Raw genomic sequence first — 19600 nt, forward strand, 5'->3', positions numbered from 1 at the left:
CTCTGGATCCTCCGGGCTTTCCCTCCACATTTAGAATCAACAACATGCGTTCAGCGTATTTAGCTGCTATACGTTTCCACGTGATGATACGGCACTTACGTTGAGCTACCATTTGTGGCCAGGTCGCTTCTTGAAAAATAAAAGAGCGATATAGCCCAGTGGGTGTTACCCTGGTAAAAAAAAAAACCAGTAGATCATCTATTATCCGGCACGCAATTATCCGGCTTCCAACATTATCCGGCGGTCCCGAGCCGATCCGGCGAACCTCCATCACAACTGATGGGAGTTGCCCACAATAGAGTGTTTTTTGGGGTAAGATCGCGTAAATATAAATGTGTCGTTGAACCCGCCACCACCCGACACAGCTAATTAGTAAGGTTTGTCACGTAAACAATTCGTTACTAGTACAGCACACCGGTGTGTTGGAGAGCAAATCCACAAAATTGATGGGAGTTGGATTCAGACTGAATAACCACCTCCAATTCTACACCCCGCTGTCATCACGCCATGCAGAGTCTTCGAGATTGAAGTGATATGTACGCTACAGTAAATGCGCTAACTTTTTAAAAGGAGGATATTTATTTTCGTCCATTTGTATGCTTATTTAAACCAATTTGTTACAGTGAACAAATTCAAAAGACCAAAAAACACACATAAACACAACGCCTAAAAACACGTCAATCAAGAACGTGAAAAAAATAAGAAGCTATTTTAAATAATGATGTGATTATCAGGCGTTTTTGAAAATCCGGCGACCGCTTCCCCCCACCCACCCACCACCACTTAATTATGATACTATCGATAATCGACTTCAGTTTAATAGTTGCAATTGTTCGCGAGCCAGCCGTTTGGTTCCAGCGTCCCCGACTGCGCTCCTAGATGCAACCGCGCATCCGGCCTTTGTGGGGTGCTGCAAACGGACTCGGGGTGGGAGAAGAGAGCGGTGAGGTGGAGGAGAGAGAGAGCGAGAGAGTGTGGTGGTGGTGGTGGGGGGGGAGCCACTCCCGGCCAACATAATCGTGGTGTGCTTCGCTTGGCTGGTGGAGGAGTGGGGTGGGAAGGACTTGGGGCGGTGCTGTACGCGCGTGTGTGTGCCAGTGAGAGAGGGAAGGGGTCTTCAGTGTGTGTGCTGTGTGAGTGAGAGAGAGAAGGGATATTCAGTGTGTGTGTGCTGTGTGTGCCAGTGAGAGAGAGAGGGCCTCTTGTGTGGTGAGAGAGGGCTGCGTTCAGGGCTGCACTCCCGGTGACTCCGCGCGTGTCCGAGTTGTTTGTTCTCATTATTTTTGGGGTGGCGGGGGGGATTGTTTTTTTGCGGAGAAAGCGAATACGCAAAGGTAAGAAGCTACACACACTACACATTAATAGTAGCGACACAACTAGCTGGGTGATTGATGGGCAATAATCACACGATGTCAGATTCCAAAACGCGTCTCCTACGGAGTTTGTACATTCATTACATAAGCACCACAGTGCAATTTCCGTTAGGTTTTGGAGTTTAATTATTTAGTGCGTGTGACCGTACATCTGGCTCCTTGTGTGGGGTGGGGGAAAAAGTATCCGTCGCTTCTGAGTGAGTCCACCCACACTCGAGTGACCCGTGCCTCTCTCTCCTCTTCGCGTGAGTAGCCGCTCTAAAGTTAGTCCATCACACACGCTCTGTGTGAGTACGTGGAGTGAGTCTCCCCCTTGCGTTACCACCACACTCTCTCTGTGTGTGTACTCTGTGTGAGTCTCTCTCTGTGTAAGTCTCTCTCTGTGTGAGTGTGAGTCTCTCTGTGTGTGTGTGTGTCTCTGTGTGAGTCTCTCTTTGTGTGTGTACTCTGTGTGAGTACTCTCTCTCTGTGTGAGTACTCTCTCTGTGTGTGAGTACGTGGAGTGAGTCTCCCCCTTGCGTTACCACCACACCACGTCTCTCCTTGTCCTACACAGCGGTATTGTGGACTCCCATCTCTTCAAGTACTCTCTGTGTGAGTACTCTCTGTGTGTGAGTTGTCTCTCTGTGTGTGAGTCTCTCTGTGTGAGTCTCTCTGTGTGAGTCTCTCTGTGTGAGTACTCTCTCTGTGTGAGTTGTCTCTCTCTGTGTGAGTCTCTCTGTTTGTGAGTCTCTCTCTGTGAGTTACTCTGTGTGTGAGTCTCTCTCTGTGTGAGTCTCTGTGTGTGTGTGAGTCTCTCTGTGTGTGAGTCTCTCTCTGTGTGGGTCTCTCTGTGTGAGTCTCTCTCTGTGTGAGTCTCTCTCTGTGTGAGTCTCTCTGTGTGTGAGTCTCTCTGTGTGAGTCTCTCTCTGTGTGTGAGTCTCTCTCTGTGTGAGTCTCTCTGTGTGAGTCTCTCTCTGTGTGTGAGTCTCTCTGTGTGAGTCTCTCTCTGTGAGTCTCTCTGTGTGAGTCTCTCTCTGTGTGTGAGTCTCTCTGTGTGAGTCTCTCTCTGTGAGTCTCTCTGTGTGAGTCTCTCTCTGTGTGTGAGTCTCTCTGTGTGAGTCTCTCTCTGTGAGTCTCTCTGTGTGAGTCTCTCTCTGTGTGTGAGTCTCTCTCTGTGTGAGTCTCTCTCTGTGTGTGAGTCTCTCTGTGTGAGTCTCTCTCTGTGAGTCTCTCTGTGTGAGTCTCTCTCTGTGTGTGAGTCTCTCTCTGTGTGTGAGTCTCTCTCTGTGAGTCTCTCTGTGTGTGAGTCTCTCTGTGTGTGAGTCTCTCTCTGTGTGAGTCTCTCTCTGTGAGTCTCTCTGTGTGTGAGTCTCTCTCTGTGTGAGTCTCTCTCTCTCTCTGTGAGTGTGAGTCTCTCTGTGTGAGTCTCTCTCTGTGTGTGAGTCTCTCTCTGTGTGAGTCTCTCTCTGTGTGTGAGTCTCTCTGTGTGAGTCTCTCTCTGTGAGTCTCTCTGTGTGAGTCTCTCTCTGTGTGTGAGTCTCTCTCTGTGTGTGAGTCTCTCTCTGTGAGTCTCTCTGTGTGTGAGTCTCTCTGTGTGTGAGTCTCTCTCTCTGTGAGTCTCTCTCTCTGTGAGTGTGAGTCTCTCTGTGTGAGTCTCTCTGTGTGTGAGTCTCTCTGTGTGTGAGTACTCTCTGTGTGTGTCTCTCTCTGTGTGTCACTCTCTGTGTGAGCCTCTCTCTGTGTGTGAGTCTCTCTCTCTCTCTGTGAGTCTCTCTCTGTGAGTCTCTCTATGTGTGAGTCTCTCTGTGTGAGTACTCTCTCTCTGTGTGAGTACTCTCTCTGTGTGAGTACTCTCTGTGTGTGAGTACTCTCTGTGTGTGAGTCTCTCTGTGTGAGTACTCTCTCTGTGTGAGTACTCTCTGTGTGTGTATACTCTCTCTGTGTGAGTACTATACTGAGCTAGTGCACACTCAAGTGGTCGTCATCTATTCGGAATCATCAGAATTTTTATTCTGAACTGGAGGAATCCGATGAGCTATGAAGCAATTTTCTTATTCTTTACAGATGTGCGTGTCACAACCCTCTTTGCGCGCACTATCCCAACCCCTTTACGGTGAACAACCTTGTTCCGCGAAAGCCTTACGACTCTCTCCTCCTGTCCCCCCCGTCTCTCTCCACTTTCCACTTGCCTGCGAGCAGCAGCAACAGCAGCAGCAGCAGCTAAAGAGTTCCACACGGAGCGATTGAAGAAGGGTACGAGTCCAGCGAACGCTTGCCGAGGAGATCGAAGCGAGCCTGGAGTCTGTGCGCTCCGTGTGGACGCGCAAGGGAGGCAGCCAGTCGTCCCGGCACACCCTCGCAGCCATGGGCTGTACAATGAGCAACGAGGACAAGGCAGCGGTGGAGAGGTCGAAGATGATCGATCGTAATCTTCGGGAGGACGGGGAGAAGGCGGCGAAGGAGGTCAAACTCCTCCTGCTCGGTGAGGCTCCGTGATTGCGACGGTTTTCTGACCCAACGCGCGGGGTTCAGGCTCGATACGACGACGACGGCGGTGTAAGGGAGATGATGAGTAGGAGGAGGAGGATGGTGATGAATTATCATCATGGAGATTGAGCCACTTGCCGCCTGCCAACTCGTTTGTGAACTGTGAGCACAAATAAGGCGCGCGTGTGTGTGTGTGTTTCTGTTACGTGTGTTTGCAGGTTTACATAAATGTTGGTGGGTTATGCAAAACGTAAAGTGGCGTGCGCAAGATAGTTCTGTTCTAACGTCCGTCAATATGACACGAAGTTAATGATTTACCGAGGTCGCCGACTTTACAAGCTACGTCGTCGACTGATTTTTTTTTAACATGTACGCTACTAAGTTTAAAAACGAAACAATGGTAACTTTTGTTCCCGTTATGATTGTTAAGGTATTAACTGTTTCGCTTTGCAAGTTGCCTTTGGGACACTGAATTGCATTTGCCAAAGGGGATAGCCGTTTTTACACAAGACCATTCTATGAGCTTGCAACTACTTTAGCAACAAAAGCGTGTGTGGTTATCATAGCCCCTGACCATCGCTTTCTTGCCAGAACGACACTGGCGCCAACGCATACACAATGTGTCCTTTATTACCATCGACCTACCCAATACAATGGAGAGAATGCTGTTACCAATAATCATAACCGTTTGACATTTGTTTAGCAGGACCGCTGATGGGACCCAGAAGGTCATAAAGGTCTCAAGCGAACCAAGGTTTAGGCGTGCTTAAACAAATGCGGTTGGTTAACTGACTTCTTTGGGGCCTATAAATACACGTGATTTTAGTAATGTTTTATCTAGGTGGAGAATTCAAGCAGATGTATTTTATTGGATAGAATGCACCTCTTTTTCTCACTTCCAACACATCTGTTGAGACATTAGGTGGTGCACATGGGCGTGTTTACTCCAGAAACGGCGAGGCTGCTGAATAAAATGACACATTTTGGCGGATGTTCAAGTAGGGAAGCCAATTGATCGACGTATTATTGCCTGCGAAGCTAGCAGTTGTTCTCGTGCTGTAATGAATAACATGTGGCACGCGTTGCAAATTGTGCGCAAGAGTGTAGGCTAAAAGTCATAGGCAGCCGCAGAGAAAGACGATGCTTGCTTGCGTGTGCAATGCAGTCGTCGTCGGATGGATGCGTGCAAAGGATGTGATGAGCTGTCCATCTACCCTGAGAGATATTGACGGCGTTTTTATTTGATAAAACAAAAACAATGTACGGGTTATTAGCGGGTGACTGTGACCCCGCACATATGACCATCGTTCATCATCGTCCATCGTCATTCCTGCCCACGTGCCCAAGCTTAATGTGCCCCATGTTTGTTACATTTATGTGCGTTGACACGAGTGGGGGCGTGCGTGCGAATTCAACGTGCATGGGCCCGGCAAAAGGCAGGGGGGTGGGGGGCGATTCTTTGAGAATCCTGGGGGATTCACCACCGCTGTTATACAACCGAAAAGCACCGTACAGCTCCATGCGACACTCAAGAGGAGGGGGGGGGGAGAACTGTGAAAAAAATCACTGCCATCAATTTTCTTCATACCTCGCACAAGCTAAGCAGGGGTTGAGCCTCGGCAGTGCTTGGATGGACGGCCACGATACACCAGCGGGGAGCTGCAGGGCTACACGGCGAGCAGTAGAGAGCGGTGCAGCAAAATAGCGGATGTTGTTTTGTACTTCTATGCTTCTGGACAGTGGTCGTCTTCACCACCCCGCACTGACCAGCCTGGCGAAGTAACGACCAAACAACCCACCTGACCCTCGGGGCCATTGGGAGGCCCTCATCCAGCAATGAATGTAACATTCAGCCTTGGTCCTAGCTTAACCATGACATGAACCTAGTCTGGCAGTTTGAGCAGTGAATTATGCCAGCTCAGATTCCTTGAGCAAGCGGTAAGAATCTGGGATGCCCTGGGCTATACAGCAATGGAAATGTTCTGGGCTGGGTGAATGTTTACGACGCAATGACATCTGCCACCCTCGTGCTATCAGAAATAATTCTTTTCCCGAGTGCCCTGTGTGCCTGACAATCCCGGTTATTGAAAGCCAGGACCGTTTGGAATTCTGAGGATGTGCAATCTCCACCCGACAAATGTTCCCATTGCTGCCATAACGATTTGGCTGCTGGAAGCTTGCACCTGGCTCCATAAGCCACTTAGTTGGTGGCCAGGGCCCATTGGGTTGAATGGCAAAAAGGGCACCGAGTTAGTGGAATATTTTTATTAAGTACAATGCGCATACATGGACCGTGCTGCACACTTCCAAGGAGTACTTTAAAGTAAAATAATGCGTTGAGTACTTTGCAAAATGCCATTGCTGTTAGTCTGAGGATGATTGTGTTCAATGGCAAATTCCACCAAGGTATTGGAAACTTCGTATTGATTTCAATATGCATACATATGCTCTGTTATCACGAGAAATTTGTTGTGTTAATTATGGTGTGTTAAGTGTCGTGGTTTTTTAAGATGCCCGTGGTATTAGTTTAAGGATTGTTGCTGTTGTACTGGCCCAAAGTACTGTTTAGTAGTGATTATATTAGGGCAAATACCTATACTTATCTAGCTTGATGCTATCAAAGTCTGCTGCAGTTAAAATGGAAGGAACCACTGGTGGTTGTGTAAATATTAATGTGATGTTTTTAACATTGTGAGTAAGTTTACGTTATCAAAAACAGGTTTACAATCAAACTTACAAACAGCGGTGGCAATGTGTCAACACTGGTGTGCATTACGTTAGCACTGAGTCACACAGTCTCCCGGGGTGGTGTCAGAGGGCCCAATAAGACTTCAAGATATAGCTTTGGCAGGTTGCACATGAGCACACACCTCGGTCACTTCTGTCACTGCAAGGGGCCCTTTCGGCGAGGGCAGTGACTGAGCGTGCTCAAATGAGAAACGAAGCGTCGTCGTTGTTGCTAGGTTGAAAAGTTTACCCTCTAGGACCCGATTAGTGTAGCCAATATGCTTGCAATGACGGCTCAACATCATTTGCAGTCCGTTTCAAAGTGGAAGTAAGCCTCAAGTGGCCGTGGGCAACTTGAAATGAAGTCGTTGTCCGTAGGTTTCTCACCCTTGCTGCAAGCACGGGTGAGAGACGTGTCTACATCACAGGCCCTGGTCGCCAAGCCTTAAGTGTGAATATATGTTGAACTTCTTTCGCACGCTTACGTAGCCAACCGCGCTAATCGGAGGTGCGGGGGGAGGACAACAACCTAAGCACAAAAAGCAGTACTAAAGAAATGACAAGTCCTTGACGAGAAGGTGAAAGAGGATAAAGTTGATTTGACCGTGAATATGGCCCCTATTTTGGCTTAATGTGTTGAAGTGCTTCACTTCCCAAAACATTTAAAAAATGTGTTTACTCATATTTCACAAATGGATTTTTTTTTTCTCGCGAAAATGTATCTAGCACTCCTTGTGGAACTCGAGCCCTCATATGCTGGGCTACATTCTTGACCACTTTAAAATGTTTACATTCTGCGTTGTAGCAGTGTCCTGCAGCTCACGTCCTGATATTCGTTAATAACAGTGGCTCGCATCGTGCTGCAATAATGCCCAACTCATGCCGCTACCAATTGAACTAGAGATGCCTTGACAGTTGCAAATATGGACGCATTCCTCGTGACTCTATAAGGCTTGATATCATTGCAAAGGATACTCGGTAAATAAGGAACATCGGACTGAATGAGTTTACCCAAGAGAAAATGTGTCGGTGCATCGCACATGATTAAAACCGACGTGTGATGAGTGCATATGCTGGATACAAGTCCAGCAGACACACAAGTAAAACATTTTGCCAGCAGACGGATACATATATTTACACATGCACAAAGAACCCAGTTACACATTTGTACAAGGTGTGAATCACTGAATGGAACTATGGTACAGTAAATGTAAACGTCCTTACACATTCAGATAATGTAGCTTACAACGTAGAGCGTTGAATCCCAGCCGGCCCGGCAGTTATGCATGTCACTGCTATGTTCGTTAATGAGTACTGGTATATAGCAGCTACTCAGCAATAAAGACCACTGTTTCCAGAGAGAATAATCTTGTAGTGCATTTACGATTGCCATGCGCATGTTGAATACAGTATGTTTGTAGGGGGCAGCAGTTGCGAATTATGCATCCATGTACGATGTCTATTTAATAGGCAAATAGCAATGCAACGTTTCATTGATTAAAATCAATTCTCACATTGACGCTACATGAATAGGTTCATTCGTGAGAAATATTTATTTTAATGATTTATAGCAAAGGATACAGCAAAAGAGTTTGCTAAGGTTAAATTTAGGATAGTGTAAGAAACTATTTTGGCATGATGTTTGATGCACTGTGCTCTAGATCCGGAGACCCGAGTTTGATTCCCGGCCACGGTCAACATCAGTGGCGAGCGGCATCTGAACCGGTCCTGAGCCCCCCCCCCCCCCATTTCACCAACTGGCACCGGCCAGTGTGGTGAAGTATGGTCGAAGCATTCCTATTGCCAACACAGCATGGCAGAGGCCTTCATCCAACCATGGAAACGGGCTGACTATTGATATTTTACAAATGAGACGTTACAACAAAACGAAAAAACATCGCGTTTGTTTTTATTGGGTCGAATCGCTCCCCTAAATCAGTTCGCAAGGTGGGAGGTGAAGCGTGGATGCAGGGGCGGGGTCGTCATTCGGGGCCAGCGGGGCCAGGCCCTGCCAGTGAAATATTAATAAATTGCAAAAACCCTAACAACAACTACCACGACTCGTTAGAAAGATCATAAACTGCAAGCACATCCCATCCCCGCTGCCCCTTCTCTCCCCCTCCCCACCCTTCCCCGCCGCCCTCCCGAAGCTTCCAAGCCACACCAATAATATGTTTACCCACCGGCTGGAACTGACTGGATGTGTGTACTGTATTTGTATATGAATGGAGCAAAAAAATAAAATAACATGAAGAATTTAACAAGTGCCACCGAAGCAAGTGGCAGCAACATCAGTGCTGTATTGTACCTTAAAACATAGTTAGCGAAGGTCAAACAACAAATAGATGATCATGATTAACAGTGTGCCGTTCACAGAACACTTAAGTGTCTGATACAAAATGTTCAGAATGTCTTCGAGAACATTTGGGAAGGGGAAGAAGAATAAAAGTCCCAGTTCTGTCTTGTGGAAAAAAAAAATTCCTGTCAAAAGTAGACCAGCTTGTTCTGGAGATTCATCGCCAAGTGTTGCCAGATTTTAGCATGATAATTTAGTTAGTGCTTTTGACATCAGTTATGCCAGCAAAACAATCATCACAATTATCATTCACAGCCCGATATTAATCCACTGCTGGATGAAGTGCATTCCATGCTGTCTTAATCACGTGGGGCTTGCTCTATGGCCATACTTGATCACTCACTGCTCAGTGCGTGTTAGCGAATGAGGGGGCATGCTAGACCAGTCCAGATAGCCCTCGCCTCTGACGTTAGCCGTGGCAGGGAATCAAACTCAGCTGCTGCGTTTGTTGTGCAGTGCGCTCATTCCGCTGTGCTGGCTCTCCACCCCAAATCTAACGAGGGAAATGTTTTTTTAAATCCTTTATATTAAGTTCACTTGCTTGCTTGCTTGCGCGCTTACGACCGTGCAAATCTTTCGGTCGTTTTTTAACCCACTTCCCGTGATCCAATCGAGCTGACATTTTGCACACAGACTCGTTGTGCGTGACAATTTATTTTCGTGAAAACATTTTTCCAAAATTTTACACTTTTTAGGAAAAAAAAATTATGTTTAATTACCAATTGCTTAATGGTGGCAGGCAATCATCTGACCCATAGGTGGCAGCCATCTCAAGCCAGAGGACGAGAGGACTCTAGCCGCCACGCATATAAAGGATTTATAGTGAAAAACTTTGTTTTTACGGGTTAATTTTTTTAAAAGTACAATTCTCAGAGTTGTTTTCGCCGCCCCGCTTTATGACGTGTAGATGTGCTGTATTTGTACAGCTCAAAGTTAAGTCTAGACATGTAATGAATCAATAATATTTCGGTGTGATTCTCACAACCCCTATTTTCTCCTTTTTGTGTTGCCTCACTCATTTGTAAGGCTTTTGTTCACTCCACTAACCCAGATAGTAGCATTTGCATACAATTTACATGCATCTTAAGTAATCACCTCTTGCACGCACGATTCGATGCGTGTATCAAGAGTGTGAGTATCGACTGGAATCGGTCCATCGTTACTTGCTTATCAAGTCCCCACCGCGGGCATAGAGCCACCCCATGCACACAATTGGATCGTTGTAACGGTCAGAATAAGGAAACTTTGTCCCATAGTGGCAGCATTTAAAGAACTGTTGCAATTCATGCCACAGTTGTGTAATGCAGAGCTGTTGAGCTGCCCTTTGGCAGGCTCAGCAGCCCTTTGCTGCCCAACAAATGCAGACCAATTCCTCAAATACTGACCGGTCCTGTTAACACATGCTACTGATGTTCAGGCATATTGCGACTGACTTGCATTGGAGCTGTGGTGGAAGTGTTGCATGTGCCATGCTATGAACCGGGCCGCCCCAGTTCAATTCCCTGCCACGGCTAACATCAGTGGCGAGTGATATCCGAATCTGTTGCGGGCACCCCTTCACCAACCCGCCGCATACTATCCAGCGTGGTGCATTCTGGTCAAAACATCCTCCCCATGACTAACGTGCCGTGCTGAGGCCTTCATCCACCAGTGGATAGACATCGAATATAAATGATGTCATTAACATTTTAATGGCCATCTTCTTGGTTCTTTCGGTAAAGTCACGTAGAAGGAAAGTAATAAAATAATAAAAATAAAACATAATAAAATAATTCTCACGACGTTTCGGCCACAACGCAAGCAGCCGTCTTCACCTGAGCACGGCTGCTTGCGTTGTGGCCGAAACGTCGTGATAATTATTTTATTATGTTTTATTTTTATTATTTTATTACTTCCCTTCTACGTGACTTTACCGAAAGAACCAAGAAGATGAATCCCTGCAGTCACGAAAGCTTTAAATCGAAATTTTAATGGCCAGTTAGAGATATAGAATTAAGTAATAGAACCCATTAAAAAAATCGGTTAAGAAATCACTTTCCAATGATAATATAATTTAGGTCTGGGTTATAGTGGGGCTTGTGAACCACCGTGCGACCGCTCCACCGCTGTTCATCGCAAAAACTGGGACCTGATTATCACGTCGAGTGCAGACTTTCACATCCAGCGGCGTTGAATTTGAAGCCAAGTGCAGCATATTTAGACATCGAATAATACATGTAGGATTATCGTTTGATTAATCGATTAATATTGAATCTTTAGCAAGCATCACATCGCACGTGGCAGAATCTGTGCGTTCGGATTCATGTACCTTGCATGCAATGCACTCGCAAGCCACCTTCCATTCACTCGAGGCCCCCTACAATCACCACAATTTTGTGGTGAAGAATCGGACCGCGATCCTAAATCTTGATGGTTCATTAAATCCCGCTGGGGGGGTGGGGGGGAGCGGGGGCAACGTTCGACACCTATCGTTCAATTATGTGACCTGAAAAGCATTGTACTATCTGAAAGCTGAGGGCATTTTCTTCACTGTGTTTGAGGCAAGAGAGGTTACACCGTGAATTGGTCTGTGACAGAAGATTAATACACCGTAGGATAACACCCACGTGCTTCGTTGTATGAAGTAAAGGTTAATGCTGCAATTGCACTTCGCAGTTATCCGACACATTTCTCAAGACTCGAGGGGCTTTTTGTGATGTACGTGGTCGTGTCGATTAAGCTTTAGACCACATTTTTGGAGGCTTAACCGGTTTTTTGTATGCTGTCAGCAATAAAACCTTGGATATTTATGCGCGCGCGTTATTTTACTGTTGTGAAAATAATATTTAAAGTAGAAGTTCACATTTTTAGGCGACATACAATAAAATAAGCAGCCTCGAGAGCCGAACATCGTCCTCGTGTGAGTTATGGTACACCGAGTGAGAGTATTCTGGTGTGATCGCAGTGGATTATTGGTAAGAGGTCTGGTGCCTATAGCTGTCTGCTTGAGAGAAACATGCCACGCGGTAATGGGTTCCAGATTTGTTTCTGAATGTTTTGGGGTGTTTTGCCTTCTGCTGGTGTTGTGAACAAATGAAAAATCACCGAAAATACATGCCAATGTTTGCATATCAAAGCCAAAAATAATAAAAAAAACTATTTCATATTTTCCCTTTATTTTTCTTTCAACGTTAGTCTATTGCCATGTTTGGGTAATGTACAGCGTTGCATTATCCAACTCGCTAGCGACTGATGTCTAGGCAAATATGTAAAAAGGTCTGATATGTGAACATCGATTGAAAATTATATTTGCACCGTGCATAGCTACTGCACTGGATGTTGGTGGTTCATTGCTCAGGGTGTATTTGTGACATTTCAATTCATTCAAACTCGATTGGGAAAAGTGTCGCAGCAGTGCCCACATAATTCTCATGCTTGGTAGACTGTCAGCCCATCGGTGGGATAAACAAAATCAATCACTGGCTCGTTCACGCACCGTAATGTTTTGATCATATTACATGTGACATATCATTGCGGCGCGAGTCAGAGGCTTTGATTGAAATAATGCATTCCGAAGCATGATTCGCCTGCTGCGATATTCACATGGCTAGAGGGCTGCCAACATCGTCACTAGCTATGGTCAATCTGCTGCTGAATGAAGGCCTCCTCTCAATGACAGTATATGTGTGAACACAAATTACTGCTTATGAAGCCAAAGATGAAAGGGATGGGTGTTATGGCAGGCACAGCTAAAGCCAAAGCAAGGCATTACGTTATGTCAGTGAGGAATTACTGCAGATTAGGTTATTACGTAAACGGAAAGAGCACACTTAGTCTATGCAGCTGTGTTTACGCATGCTACTACTAGCCATGCGCTTTGCAAGACATCAGATTTCGGACGCAAGTACATTCGAGATACCATCGTGTTTGATGGGAATATTCATTACACGCACTACACTTTTTACGCGGCACACTAAGCCAATTCAATTTGGATTGCGGTTAAGTGCAGGTAGATTTAACCCTTTAACCCTATCGTATTCTCTCGCGCTGCGAGCGAATACAAAGGCGGTGTTTATACTCTCAAAGTTTGTTATGGCATGAGAAGGCCGCCACAAACCAGCACTTATAAGAGGTTAAAAAAACGCCGTGGTCAAAAGCTCCGCGGTTCAGTGAGATTTTACAACTAATTGCGGCGCTCTTGAAGAGATGATGGCTGATGGTCAATACTAATGCAGGGAGTGTCAGCAAGGAATTGAACGTGTCTGAAAGCGCGTCCACAAAGGAGACGGAGCGATAATATCAGCTCGTGTGCAAGTGCTAGAAAGATTATTACAAAGTAGGAACGTGATAAATGGCGACGGCTTGGGGAGGCCTTCATCCAGCAGTGGATAAACAACAGCTGATGACGACGATGACTCGAGGTGTAATGATTTACCCCTCCCCAGTCATCCGATGATTTGCTGCGATCCATGATCACTATGAAATTCAAGAATCGATCAAATAAAAACTACATTGTGATCAACGTAGCAACCTCTAGTGGCTGCTGGGGCCATGTGAACTTATTACATACAACATATTTTAAAAAAAACACGAGATTTTTACGCAACAATTGCATTATTGCACGCTAAAATAATTGATATTGCAGAAATGTAAAAAATCTATGCATTTTCACACCTCTGAAGTTGCCTACTGTGGAGAACAAGGCATGCCGTGTGCATAGTGGTGAATTATTTGACCACTGTCTCCCACGAGGAGGTACGCTATTTGCACTTGCATCGATTCCCTATTTTTTATGAGAAGAGAAGAAACTACGCGGAGCGAGTGGTGATCCTTTGTACTCTCTCATTCATTGACGTTGCTATCTAACTCAAGTCCTGCTTTGTTGGCACACAGTGGTGACGTGGGGGTCACTGACAACAAATAGCATTGATCTGGCAACACATTGAACTGGGTACCAAACACACTCACGTTGTACGGTACTTGCCTATGTATGTTGAACTTCTTTCGCACCGTACGTAGTACGTATGCAAGACCCAGACAATAAGCCATTCCTGAAGCGAAGGGAAATAAGGGCACTTGATATGTGACCGTGTATGTTGAGGAAAAAAAATCACAGCTCTTTGCGATTTTGTGTGTCCTTGCAATGTGTGTGTATGTGTGTGGGAGGGGTGGCATGATGATAAGTGTACTGCACTACGAGCCCGGCGACTCGAGTTCAATTCCTGCTCACGGCCAACATCAGCGACTCTTATTTTAACTGGTCCTGGGCATCTCCTAGGTCGACTCAGCTTCAAATGAGTACCTGATGCGGTGTGTAAACGCCGCCACTAGGGAGACAAAGGAGGCTGGGTGTGGAGCTGGCCACCCACCCCCTCGTGTGCCGTGCCGGCCTTCATAGGTGCTCGCTAACATCCTTACCCCAGCAGTCTGCTAAGGCTATACGGGAGATATTTGTCTTCGTGCAACAACTTAGGGGGGATGTTTTGGCAATTGGCATCAGATTGTTGTATGGTAACAAATTACACTTTTTAAATGATAAATTATAGGCCAGAGACACATTATTTGCAATGGTTATCGGTGGCCTGTTAGGTATGCAGAAATTGCACAAATATGCATCTACATATAAGGGTGGGTGCAACTACGCAATTATGTGAACTTGTAAGCTCATGAGAAGTACATCAAACCGCATGTGTAGGAATATATTATTTTGAATCCACGAGTGTAGTATGTAATGGGTTCTCATGGCCCTTAAATATAACCACAGTGGTAAGGTAAAACAAAAACAAAAACGATTATGGAACCGGGACCACGAACCGCGACAGTGCATCACAAGGTAACTAACTAATCGCGACATCCCTCGTGTGTTCACGTTGCGTGCACGCTCGCTTACTTCAGTGATTCACCGCACACATAGTGAGCCTAGGAACGAATAATAATAATAATCGACAAATCACTGCGGTTTTTTTTCTTCTTGGTTCTTTCGGTAAAGTCACGTAGAAGGGAAATAATAAAATAATAAAAATAAAACATAATAAAATAATTCTCAAGACGTTTCGGCCACAACACAAGCAGCTGTCCTCGGGTGAAAAACAGGTCTGTCGGGAAGACTGCGTTGTTACGACCCAACTAAAAAAAACTCGACGGGCAAATCACATCGCAGTTTTGTTATCGGTAAAATCCGTTCCAAATTACAAGCACCCCACGCCACGAGTGAAGTGCTCAGGTTGGGCAGTAGCTCTCTCTTTGGTCGTTTGTCAGCCACCGATCCCCGCCATCGACAGGAAATTGTGCGATTGGCAAAAAAAGTGGGGCCCACGGTTAAAAGTGCACTTTGAGGAATTGTGGTTTAGTCACTGGAGCCCAAATATTGGTGAAATTTCACTCCAGCAAAAGCATTGCAGCAGATTCCCTCGGTTGTTTGCGAAAACCTCCCTGAAATCAGAGCCCGGCCTCTGTTTCCAACCCTCTTAATTGCTGGCTGCTGTGCCAATGTGCCATTAATAATGCAGGCTCCACAGAAAAAGGATACCTGTCATTCATGCATCGCTTTTAAAAGGAATGCATATTTAATCGATGCCAGTGAAATCTGATCTACACCTATCCCGCACCGGTCTCGCCATTATTTAGGGGGGGGGAGGGGTCTAATTGCAGCGTTTTGATTGAGTGCAGCGTACGGAAATCAACACCCTTAAGGAACCGTAAGGTGTTCGATCTTTGTCTCCGGCTCGTGCGATGATTTCTCCTCTCTTGTTAATGAGGTGCGAGATGGTTTAATAAAGTTGTCCGCGAGCAAAGACTGTGAAGAGTTAGGTTTTTATTTGTTTTATTTTTTATCTACTTGGCACCCACAGCGAAATCTGAAGTTTTTATTTTTATTTTGGGAGCAGCTCGTGTTGCGTGTCATACTTTATTTGGATAAATAAGATAAACGTGGGGAACGTTCGTAATTTTTTTTGTGGTTCAACTCGATGCTTGTAACCGTGAGCTCAAAAATTAATCTTAATCGATGCACGATCGGGGTAGATTAACGTGTAATATTATTTATAGCCATTAGTCAATCCACTACCGGATAAAGGCCTCGCTCACTGTGTCGGTTCTTGGGCGTTGTTTGACGATGCTTCTCCACGCTAATCTGTGTGCATTGGTGAAAGGGGGGGGGGTGAAACTTTCGGTTCATACATTACTCGCCACTGATGTTAACCATGGCTGGGATTCGAACCAGGGTCACCAAAGCTCATAGCGAAGTGCGCTAACCTCCCCGCTCCACCCCACACAGCCTGCGAGTGCCCTCTCACACGAGATGGCATTGCGTGCTTGGCGACAGATGATGTAGAGTGGACTCAGCTGCTGTGCGTTTCTGCATTAAGTCTTGCGGCTGTTAACTTTGCAAGAGAAATATGCGCTTGTTGGTACGCGACTTGCAGCGACGATAATGTACTCAAATCTGTGAAGTGACTGCTGTTGTTCCGAGCGCATTGCAAAGTCTCTATGTCACAAGAAGTATGTGTTTTTCTACTGTGCGTGGGGTGGTTTTGTGCGTGTGCGTCTGAACTTTCCCTATTATTTCAACACAGCGTTTTAAAAATTGCAAAACATGCGAACATTAAAAAAAAGTTTACAGTAACCGGAGAATTGGTTACACATTCCCAAAACATGACCCCGTAATTGGTTTCTAGGTCATCAGTCAGCTGCGTTCTCCAAGATACACTTTTAATTCCAGGCTTCCCCTCCCATTAAAATAATAAACTCGTGCAGCTAAATCGTCACGCATGCACACACACACGAGCACGCACGCAACACAGCAAAGATCTCCAGTGCACCCCTTGCAGGGTAGCGTGCTGTTAGCAAGCAACGAGCAGTACCACTGCAACTGTGCAGCTCCGTGAAGAATCTGCCGGCGATCGGAGCCGAAATGCCTGAAGTCGTTAGCCGAAACAACGCGCGGTCCGACCCGGCGACAGCATCGGAGAGCCACGGCAGCGAGCGATGCTGAGTGTGCACGTGGCGAATCGAAGGCACTTTTGTTTTTCATGTTGACATTAAAAAGCTCTGAGCTTTCAACATCACATTTGCACGTCAAAGCACAACCACCTCCGCCTCGGCGATGTGGTGGTGTTATGCGCGACGGGAACATCGATGTTATTTTTCCCGCTGCACCATGCGCCGATGTTAGTTTGGAGGGCTCTTGGGGGGGGGGGGGGCGGTTATAGTGAACTGGAAATGCCCCAGCCCCATCGGCCGTATTCCCACAGCAACGGATAAGCCCTGAAATTCCTAATCTGCCGCGGCGGAGTTCGCATTCGTAGGTCCTTGCACTTCGGCACGAACATCTTTTGGTGGGGACTGCCGCTCTGCGTAGGCAGAGGGCACGCCATTGATTTGTCGCAGAGGTCGATTTTTCTTGAGAGAGAGTTTTTTTTTTCAAATATTGAATTGCCCTTCCCACCCAAACATCACCCGGAGTCTCGCTAGCAGCCCATCCCTCGCGCACGGTCATCACCCTATCCTCTCTCGGAATGATTCGTGGGACAGCTGTAAGTAAGACATATTTGTTGTCATGCTGCGGTCGCTCGCAACCGTGTAGGTGGCTAATAAGAAAGGCGGTTTCGGGTTCGCGCCTTTAATTTGGCGCTTTGCATGCGAAGGCTGTGCCTGCCTTGGGTAGCCGACGTATGCGCGCTAAGTGCCGGCTAAAATGTTTCATCTGAGCCGGAGTGGCGTCTCAATGAAACGGAACGGTCAAGAGCAGCCTGTGATATTTGCCTCGTCTATTGGCCTTCATGTTTCATTCCACCGTTTGTTCAGAGATGCCCGCATTGTCTTCTTCTCTTAAACGATCGGTCAAACCTTCCGGGGCTTCCTCTTAATGGTGCGGTGGCATTTTAGAATACGTTTTAATAGTTGGGGTTCAGCAGAGGAGACGTACAACAGGAGGGAATTATTTAATTGTGTAAAAAAAAAACATTTAAGAGGCTTTGTCATCGTTGTTGTCAATTGCTTTGTCTGTTCGGGACAAAGCAGCTCTGATTATTTCCAAGAAATGAATCGCGTCTTGTGCTTCCTGAATCAAAATTTATTTTCATGTATTATTACATTATGGGCCAGATTTACAGCTTGAAGAAAGGGCCAATATATATGTCCTTGGCGTTTTGCCCAATTGTAATAAAGACATCTTGTTTTTCAGCCAAAAAGTTGATGGAAAGGGGCTATTGGTCAGTAATGTGAATCAGGCCATTAATGTATAATATTTGTCGGCCCCTACGCACGGAATTTTTGGCCATTTGAACAAACCAGGTTAAAATCAAGCAACTTGCTGCTTTGTTGCTGACTGTTCCATGGCTTAGCTTTGGGATGCCTCATTAGGCTGCTATGTGTTGCTTGCAAACCTAAAGTGGCTGAGCAAGCATGTTTTACGAAGCCTTGCAAATGGACAAGACCGTACTTGCTTGCGTACTCTCTATTGGTGGAGATTCCTGAATTGTTTAGCGTTCGGTTAATGGAACGATGACACATGCTATGCGTCTCACGTTGTTATATTTAGCGTGACGTTTGAGAAAAGTAAGCTGGCTTTGGCAAGGACGCATTGCAAGAAGGGATGGTGGCCCAATGGTCACGACTGGTGATGATGGAATGGCAGACAAAGGAGAGATGAACAATGCCCTTGGTGGACGACTACCATAGAGATGGCGCGATGAGATCATCTCACGCTTCGCAATGGGATGGATTGTGGCATTGGCCACGACGCCATCATTTATCGGCGGCTAGAGTACGGCCGATGACGATCACAGCGTATTGCAGTTTGTGAGAATGTTTATCCGTCAAAAAAACATTCCGATATTAATGAACCGTACGGAGTGGAATGTCAGCGCAGTGGTTAGTGGCATCGCGCTATGAATGTGAGCCGTTTTCGATCTTGGCCCGAGCTAATGTCACCGGCGAGTGATATTGGGAACGGTTCTGAGCACTCATTTACCAACGCACGCTGACTGGCAAGGGTGGTGAAAAATGGCCAAACAATCCCCATGACCGGCACGGCATGGAAAACCCTTCATCTAGCTTCGCATTGACAAAAGCATGCACGTTATTATCTTGCGGTCATGCCTATTGTCATTACACCTATCTAAATCTGTGGTGAAAACACAATGTAGAGATTAATATTAAATCTGGCAATGCTGCCAGGATTGATTAGCCAGCACTTGTTGCGCATGCGAGCCCCTTCAGCTCGTCGTGTAATTATAAATAATAATCCATAAATGTTTTCATGTCGCAATAATATTTTTATTTTTTATATAGCGTCATTATTGCCCACAACATGAAGTGCAGTTGAAATGGCTGCAAGCGAAAGAGCATTTGGCATGACTTGCCGCGTGTTACAGTTTAACTAAATGCTCGAGAAGAATACATAGGGACGCCCGTCTACCACATGCCTCCCAAAGCTTGCATTAATTCCAACTTGGCAAGCAACGGGAAAACATTTATCTCTCTTACAGTGTGCAGTCAGCACTTTTTTACTTGGCATGCGAATTTCACTGTCAGTCTGCCCTCAACCTCCCAGCCTTCGCTTGCGCAGGCCATTGCACGAAGATCGTCTTTGGAGCACGTTGAGTGTTCATCTCGGTCGTGTTTATTTTTGCTCTCGAATATACATCGCAGGACCGAACGGCAAGGTTTACCCTAGAAGCAAAGACGCCTTCAA

General features: G+C 46.1%; 1 protein-coding gene across 4 annotated transcripts in view; it reads left to right on the top strand.

The window, feature by feature from the left end:
- The first annotated feature begins 1060 nt into the window (after window positions 1-1060).
- The window catches only part of LOC144934791 (guanine nucleotide-binding protein G(i) subunit alpha-1-like), a 120951-nt gene continuing 102411 nt past the window's right edge, over window positions 1061-19600 (top strand). The window contains exons 1-2 of one of the 4 annotated variants that reach the window (XM_078860946.1): window positions 1061-1334; window positions 3555-3837. In XM_078860946.1, the coding sequence (XP_078717072.1) occupies window positions 3720-3837 (118 nt within the window). In that variant the 5' untranslated portion in view covers window positions 1061-1334; window positions 3555-3719. Of the gene's footprint in view, window positions 1335-1558; window positions 1619-3554; window positions 3838-19600 lie in introns of those variants that run through there. The other 3 variants (XM_078860948.1, XM_078860950.1, XM_078860947.1) reach the window with 3 other exon arrangements.

The sequence above is a fragment of the Lampetra fluviatilis genome, chromosome 11 (assembly GCF_964198595.1).
Source record: "Lampetra fluviatilis chromosome 11, kcLamFluv1.1, whole genome shotgun sequence".
In the NCBI taxonomy this organism is placed as follows: domain Eukaryota; kingdom Metazoa; phylum Chordata; class Hyperoartia; order Petromyzontiformes; family Petromyzontidae; genus Lampetra; species Lampetra fluviatilis.